At 50.6% G+C, this 10358-nt stretch overlaps 1 protein-coding gene across 3 annotated transcripts in view; it reads right to left on the bottom strand.

The window, feature by feature from the left end:
* The window catches only part of ALAS2 (5'-aminolevulinate synthase 2), a 16176-nt gene extending 6758 nt beyond the window's left edge, over window positions 1-9418 (bottom strand). For 2 of the 3 annotated variants that reach the window (XM_056809770.1, XM_056809769.1), the window contains exons 1-7: window positions 9312-9418; window positions 6164-6338; window positions 5724-5846; window positions 3892-4014; window positions 2851-3076; window positions 1516-1700; window positions 58-237 (exon numbers count right to left, since the gene is read on the bottom strand). In XM_056809770.1, the coding sequence (XP_056665748.1) occupies window positions 58-237; window positions 1516-1700; window positions 2851-3076; window positions 3892-4014; window positions 5724-5846; window positions 6164-6332 (1006 nt within the window). In that variant the 5' untranslated portion in view covers window positions 6333-6338; window positions 9312-9418. The remainder of the gene's footprint in view (window positions 1-57; window positions 238-1515; window positions 1701-2850; window positions 3077-3891; window positions 4015-5723; window positions 5847-6163; window positions 6339-9311) is intronic. The other variant, XM_003342298.3, reaches the window with a different exon arrangement.
* Between the last annotated feature and the right edge of the window lie 940 nt (window positions 9419-10358).

Consider the following 10358-nt stretch of genomic DNA (forward strand, 5'->3'; position numbering starts at 1 on the left):
CAGTGCAATTGCATGCCTCTCTTCCCCTTCTCCATCCCTGCACCCCAAACCACTCACCATCCATGGAGTGCACTGTCTCAAAGGCAACGATCTTGGGTGTCAGGGGGTCAGCTTTGCTCAGGAGTTCCTCCAAATGTTTAGGGTCATTGTGACGGAAGACAAATTTGGGGACCCCACTGTTTCGGATGCCCTGGATCATGGAAGCGTGATTGCCTGCATCTGAGTAGATCTCACATCCTGCAGGCAGATGAAACCACCCTTTCAGATCTCAGGTCCTTGGCCCGTCCCCTGGCTACCCGTGAGGGAGACCAGGCCAAGGCTAGAACAGAGATGACTTAGCTTGAAGGGTTGTGTTTTGAAGCCCACTTCCTCTAGGAAGTCTTTAGAATTACCATTATAGCTAAGAAGGTACTTAAAGGTCAATCAATCTAAGCCTCTCATTTGACAGAAGAAACAGGAGAAGAAACTGAAGGACCCAGAAACAGGCTTAGTGGATAGAGAGCCAAGCCTGAAGAGGGGAGGTCCAGAGTTCAAATTCGGTCTCAGACACTTCCTAGCTGTCTTATCCTTACCCCATTGTCTATCTCAGTGTTGGTTAACCTATGGCACAGATGCCAAAGATGGTACATAGAGCGCTCTCTGTGGGCATGTGGCCGCCCCCCCCCCCCAGAGTTGGTTACTACGAAGGCAAGGATTTCGGCAGAGCTGCTCCCCTCCCTCTCTCCACCATATCTGATGACATTTTTATACATCCCCTGCCCCTCTGCCCAGTAGCCCAATAGGAGCCACAGGGGGTAAGGTGGGTGACTTACAGGTGGCAGAGCTGGAGAGGAGTGGACACTCATTGAGGACATTCCTCATTTCACCCGCCCGTCTGCCCAGCAGCCCAGTGGGAGCTCTTTATCCCTCCCCTGTGTGGGGTAAGGGGGGGAGCGCACCCAGCACTCAATGAAGGGGAGGGGCACAGCATGTGGTCCCTGGGGGAGGCTGGAACAGCCTCAGGGGTGAGGTGGGGGCAGGTCGTAGCACTCCATTTCTAAAAGGTTTGCCATCACTGGTCTAGCCCTTACTGCTCTTCTGCCTTGGAGCCAATACACAGTATTGACTCTAAGATGGAAGGTAAGGGGTTAGAAAAAGGAGTAAGAAGAAGAAACAGGTAGCTGAGAGTGGGGCAAAGACCTTTCCCAAAGGCCCTGAGATAGTAAATAGGTGAATCTGAATGAGAACCTCATTTTCCCTCCTGTGGGCTGGCCCAGACCTCTGTCTCCTACCCTGTGGCTGCTTCTCCTTGGGGGATGACTTTAGCAAATCTGAATTCACTCATTCATTTACTCCTCAAGCTACCCAGTTATTCATGTACCAAACATGTTCCAGTTACTGCTCTGCAGTCTAGGCTTATAGAGACAAAACCGGAAAAGTCTATGGCCTCAGTGAGCTTACATTCTTCCTCTCTGCAACACTGTGGCAGCAGTGCTGTGGCCCTGAGCAGCCAGCGCCAAACTCCCAGAGCCTCACCTGGCAGGTTCCTGGCCAGGGTGAACAGGGTTGAGTCATTGGCCACGAAGCAAGAGGAGAAGAGGAGGGCAGCATCCTTGTGGTGAAGGTCAGCCAACTCTTGTTCCAGAGCCACATGGAACTGGCTAGTCCCAGAGATGTTTCTTGTCCCACCAGCCCCAACTCCAAGCTGCTGCAGGGTCTCCCTAGGGAGAAAATGGAAGAGTACAGAGCTATATCCCTGGCTTTCCTTGGGCATGAGGCCCAGCCTGTGGGCATAACCAAAAGAAGCAAGAGGACCAAGAACATCTCAGAGGAGGTGGGTGAGCCTTTAAGCTACAGCTTGAAAGAGTCTTCCAGGAAGCCTTCCCTCATCTCCCAGGTAACATGGAAGCACACAAAAGGCCCTGCACTTCATGTTACTAAGACCTGGGCCCAACTCCACCTCTGAGTCCATTTTCCAAATCCAGGAATGGAAGGTTCTAAGGACAGGATTTAGAATTGGAAGGGGCCTTAGTGCCTCCTCATTTTACAGCTGAGAAAACAGAGGCCAAGTTGTACAGGAACGCTCTAGGGTCAAACAGATAGGAAGCAACAGAACTAGTATTTGAAAGTCATTCCTCACCATTGAATCCATTCCTTTTAACCTGCCCCTCACATGCTCTGACTGTGGACCTCATCTCTCCCCCAGCCAGACTAGGCCTGAGCTCGCAGGCGTGAGGAGTGAGTGTGGAGGCCTGAGCTAGCCTTCACTTGGAGTCTTGCTTTTGGGCCCTGAGATGCTAACATGCTCTGATTCCAAGATTTTAATGTTCCTTAACTCAGATTTGGATATTCTCTGGCTTGGAAACCAAGATTCTCTAGGGTGTAGTTTGGGACATTCTCCGGTTCTCACTTTTATCTTGTCCCGAGAATCTGCCATGCTGTGTTTATGGGACCATAGATGTGGAGCAGGAAGGGTCCTCAGGGGCTATCTCATTCTACCTCCTCATTTTATATTTGTCAGAAGAGAAAACCATGGACCAGAGAGGGAGGGACTTGCCCAAGCTCAGAGATACCCGTGATACCAGCCTCCTGGCTATTCCTCAGACAAGACTCTCCATCTCCTCCAAGACTCTGGATGTTTTCAGTGACTGTCCTTCCTGCCTGGAACCCTCTTCCCTCTGCATCTCTGCCTCCTGACTTCTTTCAAGTCCCAGTTAAAGTCCCATATTCTTCAGGAACCCTTTCCCAATCCTTCTCATTCTAGCGCCTTGTCATCCTGAATCCATACAAGCTCGGTTGTACAGAGCTCTAACTTCCTATAGCTCAGCGACCCTAACTTGCTCTGGTTAAAGGGATCTCCCCAGTACTCACTGTGTGGCTTGTAGCACGCTGGGGTGCCGGCTCATGCCCAGGTAGTCATTGCTACACCAGATGGACACCTCCCTGGTGGCCACACTTCCCCCTTCCGAGAAGTCCTGGGCCAAGGGGTAGGCATCAGCCTTGCGGTTGACGGTCTTGAACACCCGGTAGGTGTGGTCCTTCTTTTTCTCTTCAATCTTGTTCCTAAAGAAGGCATCATAGCCGAAATTTTGACTGCCTGTGGGAAGATGGAACAGTTAAGGACCGTCTCCCTCAAACTCAAGATTCAAGAACCCTCCTCCCCTGGCTGGTCTGGCCCTTCTCCCACCTTTGCCATCCCAACTCTCTAGTGAGTCAAGGGCCTCTCTGGCACTGGGATCAAAGCCTGCCTGTCCTGGTTGTCTGTCCAGACCCTTCTGCATGGCTCCTTGCTTCAGTCTTCTGTTTTTATCAGTCTCACTTTTTCTTTTTTATATACCCTCCCTCCTCTCTGCATCTGACATCTCTGTTTCTCACTCTCCACTCACTCCATTTCCCTCCCATTTCAGTCCCTTCCTTCTCTGTTGCTTTCCCTTTCTCTGTCTTCCTCTCTGTATCACTTTCTGTTAGTAGTCTCTGTCTGGCTACCTTTCTCCCTCTCTCCCCCTCTTTTTGGATGTCTGTCTTTATCTCTATCTGCCTGCTCTCTCTCTCCCTAGCCCTCCCTCCCCTGCCTCCATTTCTCCCCCTCTCCTTTCTCAATTTCTCTCCCTCTCCATTATCACCTCCCTTTCTGGCCCTCCCTATTCTCTGTCCATCTGTCCCTTTCCTTTTTCCTTCTCTTTATTTCTGCCTCAGACCAGGTCTGTTTCTGGGTCTCTTGCCAGTCCTGTGCAGAGAGCAGGCCCTGAGGTCTCGGCCAACGCAATGAACCTGCTCCCCCCTAGTTATACCACATGGGTCCAGGGGAAGCCTGAGGGTCTGTGTCTTCCTGGGGTGCTGCCTCTTCCCTCTGAATCCCTTCTAGGTCCCTTCTCTTGACCCCTCTTTTCCTGCCACTTCTGGACAACCTACCAGGCATGTTGTCTTGGATGAGGTGGCTGACCTTGTGCCCTGGGCTCAGTTTCTGCCCCAAGGAGCCCCACAATTGCCTCCTCAGGCTGGACTGAATCTCCTGGACTAGGCAACTAATTGGAACTAGGGAAGAAAGTTGATAGAAAGAGTGGATCCAAATCTGACATACCAAAAAGTCAATAAATACATTTCTCAAAACCCAGAACTCTAGTTTGAACAAAAAAGTTGGGTAGGGGTGAGCTTGGGTGGAGGAGTTAGAGGCTATTGGGGTTCAAGTTTTGTCCCCCCAGCCATTTGCTGTGTGACTCAAGGCAGTCTGAACAGTCTCCCTAAGCCCCATTGCTTGTCTGAAAACAAAGAGGCTTGGTTGGCTTCTCTGATCACTGTGGTGCCTTCCCTGTTTTTCAGAAGAAGGAAACAACGTCAAGGAGGCTGGAGATCCCACAGCTGCTAAGGATCCGAGGTGGCTTTGAGGCCAGATTATTCTAACCCTGAGTCAGAATAGCCCCACTTAGCCACCAGACTGCCGATTTGGGGAGCTGGCAATGACCTAACCTTGGAATACCTTCTGTTCCTCCTCAGGCCGGTTGTCCATTACCCTGCTGTGTGTGGGTAGGTCGACAGATTTCTCCCTCCCCCTCAAGGCTGTGAATACTCCCTCAGCCACTGGCTCTGCTTCTGACCTTGGGGGAGTGACACAGCCTTGCTAGGCCTCCGTTAGAATTCTGACTTCATCACCCTCTCCCCAGAGAAGAAGGGGGCAATCCAGATCATCCCTTTAAACCCTAAGGGATCCTCTGCAAGACCCTTCTCTGAGCCTCAGTTTCCCCTTCTCTTGAGTGAGACAGTTGGACTAAATGCTCTCTAAGGACTTCAGTGTTGCCATTTCAGGATCCCAAATCCCTTCCCCCTCTCTGAGCCCCAGTTTTCTCTTCTCATATGATAAAGGAGTTAGAATTAAGTGGTCTCCAGGTTCCTTCCACAAGTCATGGAGAGTTGGACGAGACTGACCAACCAAAAGTTTTTTTTTCCAACTCGAGCTTGTTAGGATCCTATCAATTGGAACCCAGTCAAGTTCTTGTTAGGCAGGGCTTCTAACAAATCCTAGCCATTCGGCCACAAAATGGGCTGCCTCAGAAGTGAGGGAGCCACCTGCTACAGAAGATATCAAGTTAGAAACTAGGTGGCCATTTGAGAGGTCATCTAGTTCAGCGCACTTGTTTCTTTTGACAGATAAGGAAATTGAGAGCCAGATCTAGGACTGGAAGGTGGATCTCTAGAGTCCTCATCTATTCTAAGAAGGCCCTTGGGATGGGCCACTTTGGGAGGCAGGGAGTACTTTGCCACTGGAGGCTTTTCAACGCTTCCCCAAGTCAGTGATCTGCAACAGATCACTCTCGGCTTCGTCTGGCCCCTATTCTAAAGTCTGGAAGTTCTCAAGCATTATAGTAGTAATAGCACTGGCTAATGTTCACCTGGAGCTTTCAGCACATTCTTTCCATTTGAGCCCACCCAGGGGAAACTACAGTAATTATCAGCATCCCTTCTTTGCCACTTGAAGCTTAAAGAGCTGTCACTCACCCAGGACCATGCAACTATTGAGTTTGTGGGACAGAGTTTGAATCCAGGTCCTGACGTGGTGGCCAGTGTTCCATCCACTTTGCTCCACCATTTCTCCAGGGAAGCTTCCCCTTCTTGGGCATTCTAGGTTCTATTTTGGTGATTGTGTGGCTCTTGGGGTCTCTGATTCTGTGATTCTGAGGTTCGCAGCTGCTGGTTATCAAGTTTTCTGATGCTGAGGTTCTCGGGTTCAGAGGGGCTGAGCTTCTTACCTGATTTCAAAGTCTTGACATCCTCCTGGATCTCAGGCCCAACCTTCAGCACGATGCTGCTCTTCCCAGCTTGCAGCTCAGATTCCATGAAGGGACACTGGCCCTTAGCCAGGGAAGGTGACCCTATGACAATGGGTGACAATGGCTGTGACTCCTGCCCAGAGGGCTAGGGAAGGGTGCTCTGATGCGGGGAATGTTGCCTTGGGAAGGTGGTTAAAGGGAGGCAGGCTGACCATGTCACATACCTCACTACAAGACACCTACCCAGAAATCCAGAGTTTGGGCAGCAGCATGGGCCTTCTCCGTAACCTTTGACCTTTCCTAGCCTCACTTTTCCCTTCTTCATTTGAGTGCAATACCTCCTTCCCCTTTCAGCTAAGTCCTCTAAGCTCGTAGGTGTTTGGGTATAGGGTTGGTGGAAGGACCTTCTTCCTTCTTACCACACGCCTGGGCTTCTGCCTCCTTGCTTCCCGGGCTGGATGTAGTCAGGCTCCGGGCTGCCATGACGGGGCACCGATAGGCACTGAGCAACAGCTGGGGCCTTGTTTTCTTCAGGAATATAGCCCTGTCCCATGCCATGACTGGGCAGCGCTGTAGAAAGGAAGCCATCTTGGGCTTGCATGAGAGAAAAGATGTTAGAGCTAAAACATTTCTTGATAGGGGATCATCCCATGACTGTATAGCTCCCCTACTCAATTCCATACTGTTGTTCCAGATTAAAAGAATAGAGATAAACCACCACCGCACTGGACTGAGGGAGGACAGCATGGTGGCCTGGACTCTCGGCTTGGTTCTGTCCCTCTTTGTGTGACCTCGGGCTGCTCCTTTCCCTTCTCTGTTCCTTTTTGTACAGTGATGGAATTTCTTGGAGTCTAGGATCTCCAGGTTCCCTGTGAGCTCTGGGAGTTTATTCTATTCCCAGTTAAAACCCTGAATGACTACGGGCAAATCCCTTCCCTTTTGTCGGGCAGCTGGTGGCACAGTAGATAGTATGCTACGTCTAGAGTCAAGAAGAACTGAATTCAAATCTGACCTCAGGTACTTCCTAGCTATGTGACCCTGAACAAGTCATTTAACCTGTGTTCACCCCAGTTTCCTCAACTGTATAATGGGGATAATAACTCCTATATTGTAGGGTTGTTGGGAAGATCAAATGAGATATTTGTAAAAAAGTGCTTTGCCCAGTGCCTGGTACATAGTATAGTAGGCACTACATAAATGTTTATTCCCCTCCCTCTCTGGGCCTCAGTTTTCCCTTCTACAAAATGAGGAGGTTGTTGTTCATCAGAACTGCCCTTCATCCATCCCTGTTCTGCCCAGCAGTGGGGGACTAGGAGAGAGACAGGGCCAGAAACTGAGACAGAAGAGCTGGAGAACCTGGTGCAGAAAGAGAGCAGAGAAGGACAGATAGAGTGACGTCAAGGGGAAGAAAGGAGGGCAAGAAAAAGATGAAAAATACAGAGAGAGGAATGGGGGAAGACAGAAAGAGGCAGATGCAAGACAAAAACCGAGGGAAATGAAGAGACACGGAGGAAAGAGATGAATGGAAAGAACAGAGTCAGGAATTCTGGAGAGATCTTATCCTCTCCTCCACAAATCTCCTGGGTCCCAAGCCCCATAAAGGCCCCTGAGGGAGGAACAGCCAGACTCCAGGGCATCCTGGGCCCCACCTGGAGGTGGTAGATAACTCTCTTGCTGAGACTTATCTTCCTGGCCAGGCTCCCCCAGCTGCATTGCTCCCACCCATCCCCAAGCCTAGGAGAAGGGGTAAGCCTAGCCCCTTCAGGCTTCTGGGACAACAAATCCAGTGTGATCAAAGATGTTTATTTTAAAGAGGACATTTGGAAGGAGATCATCTAATCCAAACTCTATCTTACAGAGGGGGAAACTGAGGCCCAGGAAGAGGAAGCAATTTTCCCAAGATTATGCCAAGATGGTGACCAGAGCAAGGACTTTAAACCCAAATCCAAAGAATTACTCCTTGATATGATTCCCCTTCCCTCCCAATTGATTTGCCCCTTAGCAAGGGCTTAACAGTAGGGAATGAATTTCTTAATGGTCCAGTTTCTGGTCCCATCCGTGGTCAGAATGGCAACCTAACACCCTCTGAATGCCTATCCCCTCCTCCCCCTAAGTCCCTAGACCACCAAGAAACCACCAGGCTCCCTCTTTGCAAGAATCAGGTCGGAGCTGGAGGGGACATGACCCACTCTTGAGTGGGAAGCTTTAGGCGCCCCCCATTTCACTCTCACCCCTCAATCATCGAATCTGGGGGTCCTAGAGTCTTAGAATCTTATTGGAGACTCTCATCTTAAAATCTTAGCATTCTGGCCCAGCTTCTTGGATTCACCCAAGATGTTTGAGTCTTCCGCCCTTTGAACAGCACCCTGGGGAAGAGGCACTGGATGGATTCCATTCGACTCAGAGAAGTTTCAGAGCGACTGTCCCTCACTGGAGGTCTTGAAGCACTGACTTGTGTGGCAGTGGGGTAGGGGATTGGGCCCAGCCCAGGGGTCTGGAAGCCTGGCGTTCAGATCCTTCCCCAGACGCTCATTAGCTAGCTGTGTCACTGAGCAAGTAACCCATAGCCTCAAAGAGCCTGTAAATGAGGGAGTTGGCCCTGTGACTTCTAAGTTCAGGCCCTTTCCAGCTGTAAATTTGACCCTAGGAAGTCACCAAAGGGAAAACAGGCCCAGAGAGGCCAAGGGACTCAGATTCCCAGAACAGCAGAGTTAGCTGGGACTTTAGTGGCCATCAAGTTGAATTCCCTTATGTTATGGAGGAGGAAACTGACAGAGACAAGAAGGGACTCACCCAGGGTTCCACCCATAATAAGTGTGTCGAAGAGCCAGGCCTGGAGCTCAAGACTCCTAGCTCCTAGTCCATGGCTCTTTCCAGGGCATCCCAGTGATTCCCCTTTGGATTTCTTCCCTTCCTTTCCCAGACATGAACCAGTCCCTCTATATGCCCCCTATTACTTAGCACCCCCATTTCTCCTTGACCTTGTATGCTCAGTCCCTCTCCTCCCCACCCACCCCACCCCATCCCAAAGAAACCCTTCCACATACAGTTTGCCCGTATTTAGCCATGGTGTTCCCAGGGCCATCTGAGCAATGAGAGAAGAGGGAAAGATGGGTGGGACGAGTGGGAAGTAGGCAGAGAGAGGCAGAAGGGAAGAGTGGGAAAGAGCTGAGAGAAAGGAAGGGATGAGATGGAAGGAAAGAAGTGAGGGGGAGACAAAGGTGTGAAAAGTAAGTAATGGCCTCACATAAGGGAGAGACTGCAGAGGAGGAGATGAGGTGCGAAAAGTGTAGACAAGATTGGAAGGAGAGAGACCCTCAGAAGCAGGTGAGGCAGAAAAAGGAGAGAGAGAGAGTCTGAATCAGTCCAACATTCTGTGTATGAGGGGAAAAGGGAAACTTGATGGAGCTGTCAGCTCAGAGAGGGACAGTGGCAAGGACAGAGGAGAGAGGGAGACTCGACATGGAGACAATCAGGACTACAGGGAGAGAAGACAGTGGCAAAGAGACAGAAACTGCTGGGTTGAGAGCACTAGAGGTAAATAAAGGCCGTGGGCCAGAGTCCTACCTGTTGCCCTGCACTGAGGACGAACCTGAAGCTCTGGTGGCCCAGAGCCCTTATTTATCTGCAGCCCCGCCCCATCCCAGCTCCCAGGCCTGCTGCTCTCCCATTGGTTCCAGGGCTAAGATAACACTGAAGTTGTAAGATCTGACTCCCCTTGCTTTCCCCCACCCCTGGAGCCTTCTCCCCTCCGACTGGATTTCTGGGTCTGCCTTTCTCTGGCTACTCTGTTCCTCATTTCTTGTCTCCTCCTCTCTCTCTCTTACTGGCCCTTTTCCCAGACTGACTGTAGCCCCCCATTTCTCTGACCCTTTTCTGTTTTCCTCTGCCTCCATCCTGCCCTCTCTCTATCTTTGGCCCTAGCTCCCTCTTACCATTTCTTCTCTCTCTGCCCCCTCCCCATCCCCTTTTTTCTTTCAATGTTGTTGAGTCGTTTCACTTGGGGCTGATTTTTGGTGACCCCATTTGGGGTTTTCTTGGCAAACATTCTGGAGAGGTCTACCATTTCCTTCTCCAGCTCATTAAAGGAGGAAACTGAGGCACACACTGAAGTGACTTGCCCAGATTGCACAGCTAGGAAGTGTTTGATGTCAGACTTGAATTCAGGTCTTCTTGCCTCATCTCTATCCGATTACCCCCCAAGACCATCCTCTTCCATGCTCCCTTTGCCCCCTCTGCTTTCTCTCCATGGCCCTGTGGCTCCCACTCCCTCTTTCTCCACCTTTCTTGGTCTCCCCTCCAACTGTGTTCTTTGTCTTGGCCTTTTCCCTTGGGTGTTTTGATCCTTCTTTTAAACATGTTGCTTTCATGTCTATCACTTTTCACTGACCGACCCTCCCTTGCAACAAGTAAATACACCCAAGCAAAACAAATGGCTACATTCTTCAGCTTGGCGTTCCTGGGCTTTTTGTGCATCACTCCCGTTCAGGCACTCTCTCACTCCTCCTCCTACTCAGCTCAAACTCCTGCCTCCATGCCTTTGCCTAAGCTGTGTGTCTCCTCTGCCTGGAATGCACTTTCTCCTGGATACCATCCCTAAGATTTTGAGCTTCC

Source organism: Monodelphis domestica, chromosome X (assembly GCF_027887165.1).
Source record: "Monodelphis domestica isolate mMonDom1 chromosome X, mMonDom1.pri, whole genome shotgun sequence".
In the NCBI taxonomy this organism is placed as follows: Eukaryota; Metazoa; Chordata; class Mammalia; order Didelphimorphia; family Didelphidae; genus Monodelphis; species Monodelphis domestica.